Source organism: Phycodurus eques, chromosome 20 (assembly GCF_024500275.1).
Source record: "Phycodurus eques isolate BA_2022a chromosome 20, UOR_Pequ_1.1, whole genome shotgun sequence".
In the NCBI taxonomy this organism is placed as follows: domain Eukaryota; kingdom Metazoa; phylum Chordata; class Actinopteri; order Syngnathiformes; family Syngnathidae; genus Phycodurus; species Phycodurus eques.
This window is the reverse complement of record NC_084544.1, coordinates 16264916-16279877: the sequence shown is the minus strand read 5'-3', so window position 1 is coordinate 16279877 and position 14962 is coordinate 16264916. Positions and strand designations below refer to the sequence as shown.

General features: G+C 42.6%; 1 protein-coding gene across 4 annotated transcripts in view; it reads left to right on the top strand.

Annotated features, from left to right (window-relative positions):
* The window catches only part of phf14 (PHD finger protein 14), a 159311-nt gene that overhangs the window by 53101 nt on the left and 91248 nt on the right, over positions 1-14962 (top strand). For all 4 annotated transcript variants that reach the window (XM_061664634.1, XM_061664633.1, XM_061664635.1 and 1 more), the window contains 2 exons: positions 3689-3795; positions 7890-8021. In XM_061664634.1, the coding sequence (XP_061520618.1) occupies positions 3689-3795; positions 7890-8021 (239 nt within the window). The remainder of the gene's footprint in view (positions 1-3688; positions 3796-7889; positions 8022-14962) is intronic.

Genomic DNA, 14962 nt, shown 5'->3' with positions numbered 1-14962 from the left:
AGCCAAGTCTCCATCCCAGGCTCGCGCTGGTCGAACCGCATGTTCGAACGAAGAAAAGGGGAGGGGGGAGGGGCGGCTTCGGTAACTTGCAGCATGAAGGACCAGGAGCCAAGAAGCAAGATTGAACAAAAGCAAAGAGGAGGCGGTAGTCCAAGGTTAAATACCCAGGAGGTGTGTCTAAGAGACGGGGAAAATGGAGAAGATCACACCCATCGACTTGAATTTTGGTTAACAATTTAGCCATAAAAATAGTGTAAAAGTCATATATTAATATAAAATACTCCCAACTTTGTACTCTTACTCATAGATCAAGCATATAAAATCATTGTTTAAACTTTAGCCTTTGAACATCACCTGCTTATTGTTCAATACAAAATTTCATACTATTTGGCTTTAAATCAAGCATATGTTTGCAATATTTCAGCAGAGTTCGTAAAATATCCAAACAGACATTTGTCTTTGGTTAAAAAAAAAAAAACTAATGCAAGTCCACAGCAGGTGTCGTCTGCGTTCCAGCAATGTTCCCAGTGGAGAAAGGATCTCGCAACCTTTGGTCGCTATTTCAGTTCTGCACATCAAAGAGTCTTTGTGGTGGGGGGGGGGGGTTTCCGGTGGCACCTTGTCTGTCAATGCGTACTCGCTACGTGCCCTTTGGAGGTACATTTGGTTTTAGTGTTAAGTATGTCCCATATGACAAGCAGGTCGTAGCCAAAAGTTCAATGATATGTTGCAGGTGTCACACAATGCTTAACTAGGGTGGTGTAAATACAACTAACATGACATCACATTTACACCGACATCACCACAATGACAAAACAAGTGCCAGACAAAAACAAGGAGCACCCGTCCTACAAAAACTTTACCCGACTTATTTGGACAATATGATTCAAATATGATTTATTGCTTTCGACATGCGACCCAATTCTGTAGTGGACAACGGCGGGTTTCGTAACATGCTGTGGACACTTCAGTCCCATTATAAGAAGTCAATATATTTCAGTACTCATACATTATATTGCTTCAATTAACACCGGAAATATCTTATTATTTTATGTTTTTATTATGAATAATTAACGATCTTCCTTTATGTAAAGACGCTGCTGATCAGGTTAATGATTTCTCACAATAATTATGAAACAGCTCATGCAACACTTATGCGTGGCACTACACAGTGAGAGAGGCGTTTAAGCATATTTGAGGATGTATACCAGGGGTCACCAACGTGGTGCCCGCGGGCTTGTTCGAGAAGTTGCTCGTAGCGATGGGACATTGTGTAGAAGTGATCATTTGAAAATGTAAACACTGACAAGAGCTTTACAGAAATAAAGTGATCCATATTGATATTTATCTCTTTCCAAATTATTGTGAGAAATCATTAACCTGATCAGTGTGTTTACATCCGTTTGAATAATTAATTATTAATTCTAACATATAATAAAACAATATTTTATCCTTTTCTGTACCGCTTAGCCTCACGAGGGTCGCAGGCGCGCTGGAGCCTAGCCCAGCTATCTTCGGGCGGGAGGCAGGGTACACCCTGAACTGGTCGCCAGCCAATCCCAGAGCATATATAAACAAACAACCATTCGCACCCACGTTCACACCTACGGACAATTTAAAGTCTTCAATTAACCTACCACACATGTTTTTGAGATGTGGGAGGAAACCGGAGTACCAGGAGAAAACCCACGCAGGCACGAGGAGAACATGTAAACTTCACACAGGCGGGGCCGGGGATTGAACCCCGGTCCTCACGACTGTGAGGCAGATGTGCTAACCAGGCATGCACCGTGCCACCAATAACGATATTACGAAAGATAATTTGAGCATTTTTATCTCAGATGTGTGTATTAAAATGGTAGCCCTTCGCATTAGTCAGTACCCAAGAAGTAGCTCTCAGTTTCATTAAAGTGCAACCAAACAGGAGAAAAATAACATCACAGAGAAGTCTTGTTAACAAGCTTGACAATGAATGAATGAATAAAAAAAAAAAAAATGCAAAGCATGTGAAATCAGGCTTCAATTTCGTCAAGAATTGAGACATGCTTTCAGCTTGCAGACTGCGTGCGTGTCGCTGAGCGCTCTGAAAATTCCGCCTCTCCTATCAATCAAATACACATACCACCTTCATTCTCTCACGCGTCCTTTCCAGCGACCGAGGTATCGCAGGATTTTACTGGCTGGAGAGAAGCAGCCTGTGAACTGGCATCATGACCATAAAGTGCGCCGCCAGGACAATTTTACCTCCTTTAAAATTCAGCGGGCAAAGGGCTTTTGTGGCCAACAAATGTTGTGCCAAAAGTCGCACGACTCCGAATGAATTTTCAGATGATCGCTTTTTGTGCTGGATTTACAGCAGACAATGGGCTGCCGGGTGGCGGATCTCATCCGTTTCCTTGCTGCCCCGCAACACAACGTGTGTGGGTGCAAAACGGCAAGACACGTTGCCCAAATAACACAAAACGCATTACCCTTGAGGGAAGAGGTGTGTTTTCAAGTTGTGAGCATTGTTTCTTGGCCAAATGTACGCTATACTGGTAGAACTGGGTGAAGTTATTTAGGAACAAGGAAGTGCAATTCCGCCACATGACCACTGCATGGATTAGAGGCGCTTGTTGTCTATATAGTGGGATATACGCTCCAGCCCCGTGACATCCCGGGGCTAGTTTCTAGCCCCACCCACAAAATCAGGAACAGCTAGGTGAATGAGTTTTAAGCTATATCTCAACAATTCAGTACTGTATTGTTCTGTCTTTGCATGTGTTCAACACTTTTTAACATATTTGGAAACAAAACACGGAAAATGACTTTGGTTGCACTGTAAGATTTGTGACTATGTATACCATCATTACTTAAGCAAGAAACATAATTCAATCTTTAGCTTCCAACATCACCTCCAAAAAATACAAACCTCTCCAATAAATTAATTCTAACTTCTAATAACGTGACAAAAAAAACATTAAAACTTTCAATAAAATTCATCGTACTCTCCAAAGATGCGTATTATTTATAGACAAACTCCATTATCCTTTCCCGCTCAGAGTTTTGTTGGGTTGTCAGAGCGACCTGTAGCTGTTGTTGTGGCTGCTCTAGCAGTGAAGCGAATAAACCCTTTTCTGGGTTCAAACAAACAAGCCGTTCTCTCCTCACAATGTCCAGTTTTTCGAGAAAAGTCCCCTTTGAAAATGAATGTTTAATCATGTACGATATTCGTCCGTCTTGGGACCTGCGTGAACCCCAATGAATCCCATAGAGTTAGCTGCAGGACAACGATCAGAGGACGGGAAATTGAACCAGTCAGAGGATGAAAAAATGCAGCGTCCACGGGAGAGACCTGCGAGAGAAACTGAAGTTATCAGTATTTATTAAACATTTATGAAATGGTACAGTCTTTATAAAGTGGTAATGAGCTATGTTGACGAAAAACACGAGTTCAATGGGTCCATTTAGGTTTCATGCAGTGAAATTGAATGCTATTTACTTGTTGTAACCTGAAAAAAAAAGTCTTTTTTCCCCAAAGAATGTATTGCACAATCTACTCAAAAAGTTATTAACACTAAGAAATGGAGACATTTTATCTGCACTACATGGATGGGCACTTTCAAGTGCAGGACTGTGTTTCATGGGTGGAACATGACCGCTTCTGGAACTGTTTAACAGAACTGTGATATTCTCCCCTGTTCTACAGGAACTAAACACTCCAGCTGTTTTAAAAGCCCCCAAAGAGAGGAAGTCTAGCAAGAAAGAGGAGGGAACTCAAGGGAAACCATCCAGCCTGCCAGCAATTCTCTACAGGTGGGAGATCTCACACACATTGAAATCTTAGTGCACTTACTTTATAAATACCAAACACCAGCGGCAGAAACAGTAGGATGGCTTGCCATTTCCAGTCTATGTACAGCAATTTGGAATTTAAAATAGTGATGCAAATAATGGTGCATACAGTATATTGATGTGTATTTTCCAAACCTATTTTGTTAAAATATTTTTTTTCCTTTTTTTTTCTTTTGGCTGCATTGTGAAATTATGCTATAGTTTGAATCTCTGGCAAATCAACTGCACACTGTAGATTTTTCGGTGAAGAATTATTTCTCCCCTTCTCAAATTCTTATTTTTGTTCTCCATATTTTTCCAACATTCTTTAAGATCAGCATACAAATGCAACCCTACGGGGGGCACAAGCCAGTGCAAACTGTACGCTGGTCGGTCCCATGCCCGGATAAATGCAGAGGGTTGCATCAGGAAGGGCATCCGGCTTAAAACTTTGCCAAACAAATATGAGCGTCCATCTAAAGAATTCCATACCGGATCAGTCGTGCCCCGGGTTAACAGCGTCCGCCCCCGGCACCGTTAACCTGCAGGGCGCCGGTGGAAATTCAGCTACTGTGGGTCGAAGACGAAGGAGAGGTAGAAAGTGGGCTCTTAGGCAGAAAGAGAAGAGGAAAGCACAGACCCTAGATTTGAATGTGGGGACTTTGAATGTTGGGGCTATGACAGGAAAATCTCGGGAGTTGGTTGACATGATGATTAGGAGAAAGGGTTGATATATTGTGTGTCCAGGAAAGCAGGTGGAAAGGCAGTAAGGCTAGAAGTTTAGGGACAGGCTTTAAATTATTTTACCATGGTGTAGATGGGAAGAGAAATGCAGTTGGGGTTATTTTAAAAGAAGAGTTGGCTAATAATGTCTTGGAGATGAAAAGAGTATCAGATCGAGTGATGAGGCTGAAACTTGAAGTTGAGGGTGTTATGTATAATGTTATTAGTGGCTATTTCCCACAGGTAGGATGTGACCTAGAGGTGAAAGAGAAATTCTGGAAGGAGCTGGACGAAGTAGTTCTGAGCATCCCAGACAGAGAGAGAGTTGTGATTGATGCAGATTGTAATGGACATGTTGGTGAAGGAAATCGGGGTGATGAAGAAGTGATGGGTAAGTACGGCATTCAGGAAAGGAACATGGAGGGACAGCTTGGTGGTAGGCTTTGCAACAAGGATGCAAATGGCTGTAGTGAACACTTTTTTTTCCCCAGAAGAGGCACGAACATAGGGTGACCTACAAGAGCGAAGGTAGAAGTACGCAGGTGGATTACATCTTGTGCAGACGATGTAATCTGAAGGAGGTTTCCGACTGTAAAGTAGTGGTAGGGGAGAGTGTGAGGATGGTGGTGTGTAAGATGACTTTGGTAGTTGGGAGGAAGATTAGGAAGACAAAGGCAGAAGAGAGAACCATGTGGTGGAATCAGAGAAAGGAAGAGTGTTGTGCAGCTTTTCAGGAAGAACTGAGACAGGCTCTCGGTGGACAGGAGGAGCTTCCAAAAGACTGGATCACTGCAGCCAAGGTGATCAGAGAGGCAGGCAGGCGAGTACTTGGTGTATCTTCTGGGAGGAAAGGAGAGAAGGAGACTTGGCGGTGGAACCTCACAGTACAGGAAATCATACAAGGCAAGAGTTTAGCTAAGAAGAAGTGGGACACTGAGAGGACCGAGGAGAGGCGAAAGGAATACATTGAGATGTGACATAGGGCAAAGAGAGGTGGTAGAGGTGGCAAAGGCCAAACAAGAGGCATATGATGACACGTATGCCAGGTTGGACACTAAAGAAGGAGAAAAGGATCTATACAGGTTGGCCAGACAGAGGGATAGAGATGGGAAGGATGTGCAGCAGGTTAGGGTGATTAAGGATAGAGATGGAAATATGTTGATTGGTGCCAGTAGTGTGCTAGCTAGATGGAAAGAATACTTCGAGGAGTTGATGAATGAGGAAAATGAGAGAGAAGGGAGAGTAGAAGAGGCAAGTGTGGTGGACCAGGAAGTAAGAGGGAAGTTAGAAAGGCATTAAAGAGGATGAAAAATGGAAAGGGCCTGATGACATTCCTGTGGAGGTATGGAAGCATCTAGGAGAGGTGGCTGTGGAGTTTTTGACCAACTTGTTCAAAAGAATTCTAGCTGGTGAAAAGATGCCTTAAGAATGGAGGAAAAGTGTGCTGGTACCCATTTTTCAGAACAAGGGTGATGTGTCGAGCTTTGGGAACTATAGAGGAATAAAGTTGATGAGCCACACAATGAAGTTATGGGAAAGAGTAGTGGAGGCTAGACTCGGGACAGAAGTGAGTATTTGCGAACAACAGTTTGATTTCATGCCTAGAAAGAGTACCAGAGATGCGTTATTTGCCTTGAGGATGTTGATGGAAAAGTAACAGAGAAGGTCAGAAGAAGCTACATTGTGTCTTTGCAGATCTAGAGAAAACCTATGACAGAGTACCCAGAGAGGAACTGTGGTACTGCATGCGGAAGTCTGGAGTGGCAGAGAAGTATGTTAGAATAATACAGGATGGATGAGGGCAACAGAACAGTGGTGATGTGTGCTGTAGGTGTGACAGAGGAGTTTAAGGTGGAGGTGGGACTGCATCAGGGATCAGCCCTGAGCCCCTTCCTGTTTGCAGTGCTGATGGATAGGTTGACAGATGAGGTTAGACTGGAATCCCTGTAGACCATGATGTTCACAAATGACATTGTGATCTGCAGTGAAAGAAGGGAGCAGCTGGAGGAACGGTTAGAAAGATGGAGGCATGCACTGGAAAGGAGAGGAATGAACATTAGCCAAAGTAAGACGGAATATACGTGCATGAATGAGAGGGGTGGTGGGGGAAGAGTGAGGCTACAGGGAGAAGAGATAGCAAGGGTGGAGGACTTTAAATACTTGGGGTCAACAGTCCAGAGCAATGAGGAGTGTGGTCAGGAAGTGAAGTAACGGGTCCAAGCAGGTTGGAACGGGTGGAGGAAGGTGTCCGGTAAAGCTGTAAAAGGAATGAAGAGCAACAGTAATTGTATTGGAATGTATTATATATTATGATAACTAATGAAAGTTCAAAACCCAAGCTTTTCACCCTGAACATACTGTATGTCATACAATACAACATAATATTGTAGGGATCGCTGGCAAGCTGCTGCACCTCTTCCGCTGATTTTGCTATTATGTGCGTACTGTAGTTTTATCAATTCACTAAAGATTGGTTCATATTAGTGCTGCATTTTAAACCCATTTGTTAGACTCGGTTTGTTCGATCGAACACTCTGCAACCCCATAAGAGTAGTTAAACAGCCTTTAGCTTTCTGCTGCTTATTGCCCCTTGTTAGCCAAAAGCTAGTTTCGCCAGTGGGTACACACCTGTTTGGGACTCTTGTGTGGCTCCCCCCCGTGCTCTGTGGCTGGTCAGCCTTCTGGTGTGCCCCCACAAAGCACAGTCTGCTTCCACCCTGCCAGAGTCCCTGGCCGCTTCCCTGCGTCCACAAATTGCAATGGCTGATGACACACTGACCGACTGGCTGTGGATTGTGCTGTGTCTGACTCTGCAACTCCGCTTCGTTACTCGATGGCGGAGATGTTACGTCTCTGGACCTTTTCAAGCAGAACCCCTGCACTTTGCCACCATACTTTTGAACATACTTTTTTAACAAACTGTAGTTGTATTGCTAGTTGTGTAAAGGAAAGTACAACACTGAGCATATCCTAGGAGTTTATAAATCTGTGTTGATAATACACTAAACATTCGCTGAACTGTTTTGGCTCAAGATTTTAAAAAAATAATTCACTCTCAGTAGGCATTGACACAATCAGTAATACATTCCAGCAATTCTGCAACCTCCTGAACAGACACTATAAAACTATGTCGTTCCATTTATTGACTCATGGTGAATTACGTACAAGGTCGTCTTTCATACTTTTAACCATAGGTAGTGGATATGAGTCCAATTTGGTATCCAAAACAATGGAACAGACAATTAAAGGAAAATAAATCATTTTCTACATTCTATTACTTTTCGACATTCTATGTGTTCATCATGACTAATGTAAACAGCTGTTACTCATAAACAACTTTGTTGTGTCGGCAGCTGTGGCATCTGTAAAAAGAACCAAGACCAACATCTGCTAGTGCTGTGTGACACCTGCAAACTCTACTATCATTTGGGTTGCCTGGAGCCACCACTGACACGCATGCCCAAGAAGACCAAGAACAGCTACTGGTAAGACATGTAAAATGAAGAAACAAGGTGCAACCGCATGTGTTATTCAGAATCATATCAATGAGGGCTTACTATGTTACTGTGCTTGGTAAAACTTTTAGTCTGATTTAATGTCAGACAGAATGTGTATTTTTATACAACCCCAATTCCAATGAAGTTGGGACGTTGTGTTAAACATAAATAAAAACAGAATACAATGACTTGCAAATCATGTTTTTCACCTATATTTAATATATATATTTAATTGAATACACAACAAAGACAAGATATTTAATGTTCAAACTGATCAACTTGATTGTTTTTAGCAAATAATCATTAACTTAGAATCTTATGGCTATATTAACGTTTGGGAATTGAGGAAACTAATTGTTGAAGCTTTGTAGGTGGAATTCTTTCCCATTCTTGCTTGATGTACAGCTTCAGCTGTTCAACAGTCCGGGGTCTCCGTTGTCGTATTTTACGCTTGATAATGCGCCACACATTTTCAATGGGAGACAGTTCTGGACTGCAGGCAGGCCAGTCTAGTACCCGCACTCTTTTACTACGATGCCACGCTGTTGTAACACGTGCGGAATGTGGTTTGGCATTGTCTTGCTGAAATAAGCAGGGGTGTCCATGAAAAAGACGTTGCTTAGATGGCAGCTTATGTTTCTCCAAAACCTGTTTATACCTTTCAGCATTAATGGTGCCTTCACAGGTGTGTAAGTTACCCATCCCATTTGCACTAACAAAGCCCCATACCATCACAGATGCTGGCTTTTGAACTTTGCGTCCATAACAGTCCGGATGGTTCTTTTCCTCTTTGGCCCGGAGGACACGACGTCCACCATTTCCAAAAACAATTTGAAATGTGGACTCGTCGGACCACAGAACACTTTTCCATTTTGCATCAGTCCATCTTAGATGAGCTCGGGCCCAGAGAAGCTGGCGGCGTTTCTGGGTGTTGTTGATAAATGGCTTTAGGTTTGCATAGTAGAGTTTCAAGTTGCACTTAGGGATGTAGCACCGAATTGTATTTACTGACATTGGTTTTCTGAAGTGTTCCTGACCCCATGTGGTGATATCCTTTACACATTGATGTCGGTTTTTGATGCAGTGCCGCCTGATGGTTCGAAGGTCACAGGCATGTTGGTTTTTCGCATCGCCGCTTACATGCAGTGATTTCTCCAAATTCTCTGAAACTTTTGATGATATTATGGACCGTAGATGATGAAATCCCTAAATTCCTTGCAATTGTACGTTGAGGAACATTGTCCTGAAACTGTTGGACTATTTTCTCACACACTTGTTCACAAAGAGGTGAACCTCACCCCATCTTTGCCTGTGAATGACTGAGCACTTCAGGGAAGCTTCTTTTCTACCCAATCATGGCCCCCACCTTTTCCCAATGAGCCTGTATACCTGTGGGATGTTCCAAACAGGTGTTTTATGAGCATTCCTCAACTTTCTCAGTCTTTTTTGCCACCTGTCCCAGCATTTTGGGAACGTGTTGCAGCCATAAAATTCTAAGTTAATGATTATTTGCTAAAAACAATCATGTTTATCAGTTTTAAGATTAAATATCTTTTCTTTGTAGAGTATTCAATGAAATATAGGTACAACATGATTTGCAAATTGTTGTATTCTATTATTATTTGTTTAACACAACGTCCCAAATTCATTGGAATTGGGGTTGTACAAAGCCACGAATGTATCTGCGGTTCCTGCTATGTTTCCCTTGGCCTCTTAAGGGCAGTGTTGTGCGCTGCATGCATGGAGTAAGCTAAAAAAGTGGGGCAGTGTCTATGTGTGGGTGGTGGCCCAGCACAGCGGCATAGTGGCCCCAGGCCACCGGGCCACAGTTAATGTTTGGCCCTGGTATTATGTCAGAATTTTCACAAAAAAATACTTTTGAGACATGAAAACATAAAAACACACTATGGAGAGTGACTCAGCAAAGAAATGTGACCTGTAATACTAATACTTTTTTTTGTCAACTGGTGCAGTCTTCAAGAAGTTTAAGCAGTTTCAAGTGACTAGTAGTGCAATAATCTGGAACAGTGGCAATTTTGCAAATGGTGCATATAGTTCTCAAGGATGAGTGGCCAGTATTAGTCAACAACAAATAGTGCAGAGTGACAAGACTACATAATAATGTAGAAGTTCCCCGACAGAGATGTGACAACAATCTCAAGACAAAATTGGCAGCATTTTACAATGGAATTGTAAATTAACTGTTTAGGAAGTTAATGGCAAGAGGGAAGAAGCTGTTGTAATGTCTGCTAGTTTTAGTTTGTGTTGATCAATAGCGCCTACTAGAGGGAAGAAGCTGAAAGAAGTGGTGATGGGGATGTGGAGGATCCAAGAGGATTTTGCAAGCTTTTGTCTTAGTTCTGGCAGCGTGTAAGTCCTCAAGGGTGGGAAGCTGTAAATCCACCGGCAGATGGCAGGTGAGACGCTGAGCTGAAGGAGCTTGGAGGAGAGGAGTTCGGGGATGATGGTGTTGAACGCAGAGCTGAAGTCCACGAACAGGGTCCTCGCGCCATTGAAGTGTTCTAGGATGAAGTGGAGTCCCATGTTGACTGCGTCATCCACAGAGCTGTTTATTTGGAAGGCAAACTGCAGAGGGTCCAGCAGGGGACCTATGACACTCTATAGGTGGTCCAGCACGGAGTGCTCAAAGGACTTCATGACCACAGATGTCAGGGCGACAGGCCTGTAGTCACTCAGACTCGAGATTGCAGGTTTCTTGGGGACTGAGATGATGGTTTAGCATTTGAAACAGGGTGGTACTTCACACAGTTCCAGAGTTCTATTGAAGATCTGTGTGAAGACTGGAGGAAGTTGCTCCACGCAGACTTTGAGGATGGGGACACAAGGTCTGGGCCTGATGTTTTGTTAATGTTTTGTTGTTTGAAGATACGTCTCACATCCTGTTCATGTGTGGTCAATTTAGAAGGGGGAGTCAGAGGTGTGATGGTTGTCGCTGGTGCGGCTGGGTGGGTTTGGGGTGTGAAATTGTCATTTTCAAATCTGCAGTAGAAGATATTCAAGTCGTTAGCTCGTCCTTTATTGTTCTCTGCTTGGGGGTATGGTTACTTGTAGTTCGTAAGCGATTGTAATCCACGCCGGACTGATTTAGAGTCATTAGCAGTAAACTGTTTTTCCATCGTTTTTGTATAATTTGTCTTTGTGATTTGAATTTATTTTGTCACCTGGTTACTAGCGCGATTGTACAGGGCTCTATCCCCACTTTGATAGGTGTCCTCTTTAGCCTGGCGAAGTTGCTGAAGTTTGGCAGTGGACCACACCTTGTTGTTATTGAATGTGCAAAATTCAAGGTGCGAAATGTCTTTGTTGGTAGACATACATTTTCAATGAAACTGATTTAGGATGTGACACAGTCCGTATATTCATCCAGGGCGGCAGTTGAAGTTTCAGACACTCCAATCTGTGGAGTCCAAACAGTCTTGGAAGTTCCAGCTTTGCTTCATCGGTCCACTTCTTCACTGTTTTCACCGTAGACTTTGCACAATTAAGTTTGTGCCCGTATGTAGGTATTAGGTGAATTAAACAGTGATCAGACGAGCCCAACGCTGCACGGGGGATACGTCAGTTAGCGTGGTGTAGCAGTGGTCTAGAATGTTGTTTTCCCTGGTGGGACAGTCAATGTGCTGTGTGTATTTAGGGAGTTCATGGTTGAGTTGTGCTTTGTTAAACTCTCCAAGAATAATGAGGGGTCAATCTAGGTGTTTTTTTTTTCCGAGTCCGGACTGCAGTGTGTGTTGAGGTCGTTGACGTCAATACACAATTTTTCATTGATACAGAAGCATATTCCACCGCCTTTTGTTTTCCCCGATAGCTCCGTGACGCGGTCCGCTTGGTGAAATTGGAAGCCGGGAAGCATTATGCTGCCATCGGGGATGTGTTCACATAGCTATTTCTCCGTGAAACACAGAGCGGCGGAACTTCCGAAGTCTTTGCTGGTCTTTGTGAAAAGATGAAAGTCCTCCATTTTGTTGGTGGAGAGCGTAGATTTGCGAGGTGAATCGACGTGAGCGGCATTCGGAATCCTCTCTTATGGAGCTTAACCTGCACTCCGGCTCGCTTCCCTCTGTGGCGTCGCTTTCGGCTCCTCCATGCGCCATGGATTGCACTCGCTCCACCAGTGAGGAATTCATAGAAAGAACTCAGCAGATTTGTGAAGGTCCGGAGTAGACTCCCTCATGTTAAGCAAGTTTCCCCTTGTGTAAATAAGTCACGAACGTCTCCACAGAAATTACCACTTAAAATGTTTTTAAGTGGTAATTTCATTTAGTAAGGGGGAAAAAATGCCGTTACCTGGCCCTGTGTGAAAAAGTAGTTAATTCTGCAAACAAGAATGGGCCAAAATATCTTCACAGAGATGTGACAGACTCATTGCCAGTTATAGAAAACGCTTGATTTCAGTTGTTGCTGCTGAGGATGGCAAAACCAGTTATTAGGTTTAGGGGGCTATTACTTTTTCACACAGGGCCAGGTAACTTTGAATATTGTTTTTTCCTGAATCAATGAAATCAATTAAACACATGATTTTAAGATCGCTTGGATTATATTTGTCCGACATTTACATTTGCTTGATGATCTTAAAGTGGGAAAACTTTGCAAAAAAAAATCAGAATTTGATAGGGGGGCCAAAACCTTCTCACGGCAATGTATACGGGCCCAGTACAGGTTCTGACAGGGCCACCACAACTTGACTTTCGGGCCACCACTCAAAAAGGCTTAACGTCGGAGCCTGCTTTTGTTATGTGCTCTAAAGTCTAATGCAGACATAATTTGAAAGAAATAAAATGGTTGCCTATTGTGTTGAAAACTGTGGAGAAGTACGTCCCCCCCCCCATAAAACTACTTAGGAATCGTAAAGAGAATTGTTAAGGAATTGGATCGATAAGCAGAATCGAAAACGACATTGATCTTAATAAAATATGATCAATTCCCACCCATAATCCCAAACATACAAACTCATCTGTGAAACTCGTTGGAGGGAATGGCGTGTGCTTGTATGGCCTCTTCTGGGACAGGCAAGAGAAAACTGAACTCAGAAATCAACAGCAACAGTTTGTCTCCTACCGTAAAGAAAGATACAACCAAACTGATTGGGAGATGCAGCATAATGGAAAGGTGGTGAAAGGTCAATAAAGAGCATGCATTTTACATGCTAAAGAGGAGACTGAAGAGAACAGCCTCCAAAGCAAATAAGTGACCCTTTCAAACAGGGACATTAGTTCCTCGGACAAAAAGTTCCTCTGGCGCATTGCTGCCATGGCAGCACTACACTACAGTGTAGGTATATATATATATATGTATGTATATATATATATATATATATATATATATATAAATTATATTATAGAATTAATTATATTAATTAATTATATATATATATATACAGCGGCTGAAATAAGTATTTAAAATGTCACCATTTTTCTCACTAAATATATTACCAAAGGTGCTATTGACATAAAATTTTAACCAGATGTTGGGAACAACCCAAGTCATCCATACAATCAAAAAAAGTAGAACAAATAAGATCAGAAATTATGTGTAAAAATGTGAAATGACACAGGGAAAAAGTATTGAACACATGAAGAAAGGGAGGTGCAAAAAGGCATGGATAATAGCTCAAATCAATAATCAAACAGAAGTCAAGCCTCTTGTCAGTGCACATGAATATCAGCAGGTTCAGCTTTTCAGCAAATGGTACTGGTAACTGCATTATTGAAGGAAGGACGAATGGTCAAATGTACATTTTTGACAGAAATCTGCTGCCATCTACGAGGATGATGAAAATGAAATCAGGGTGGACATTTCAGCAGGATAATGATCCAAAACATTCTGCCAAGGAACCTCTCAATTGGTTTCAAAGAAAAATAAAGATGCTAGAATGGCCCAGCCAATCAACTGACTTGAATCCAATAGGAAATCTATGGAAAGAACTGAAACTCACGGTCCATTAAAGAAGCCCATGGAACTTTCAAGATTTGAAGACTGCTTGTGTGGAGGAATAGGCCAAAATCACACCAGAACACTGCATGGAACTAGTTTCTCCATACAGGTGGCGTCTTGAACCTGTCATTGCAAACAAAGGCTTTTGTACAAAGTATTACATAAATACCGGCATTATTCTCAAATCATGACACATTTTCCCACATTCGTTTGGGAAATGTAAGATCTGTGTTGTTGTTTTTGTAAGATAAGGCAATGTATATATCGGGAAAACCAACATGTATGTACCGTGGCAACCATGCAACCACTGAGCTGACACGTCACAACACAGCCGGGCTAACTGTTCGGGGTCAAGACTCCTGCATCTGAAAGAGAAATAGCACTCTGAATATATAAATGTGTGTGGGTGGGTGTGTGTGTGTGTGTGTGTGTGTGTGTGTGTGTGTGTGTGTGTGTGTGTGTGTATCTCTCTCTCCATCCATTATCTGAGCCGCTTCTCCTCACAAGGGTCGCGGGCATGCTGGAGCCTATCCCAGCTGTCATCGGGCAGGAGGCGGGGTACATCCTGAACTGGTTGCCAGCCAATCTCAGGGCACATACAAACAAACAACCATCCGCACTCACATTCATACCTACGGGCAATTTAGAGTCTCCAATTAATGCATGTTTTTGGGATGTGGGAGGAAACCGGAGTGCCCGGAGAAAGCCCACGCAGGCACGGGGAGAACATGCGAACTCCACACAGGCGGGGCCGGGGATTGAACCCTGCTCCTCAGAACTGTGAGGCAGACTCTCTAACCAGTCGTCCACCGTGCCGCCTGTATATGTATATATACATATATATATGTGTGTGTGTGTATATATATGTATATATGTGTGTGTATATATGTGTGTGTGTGTGTATATATATATATATATATATATATATATATATATATATATCTATATATATATATATATATATATCCACCGCC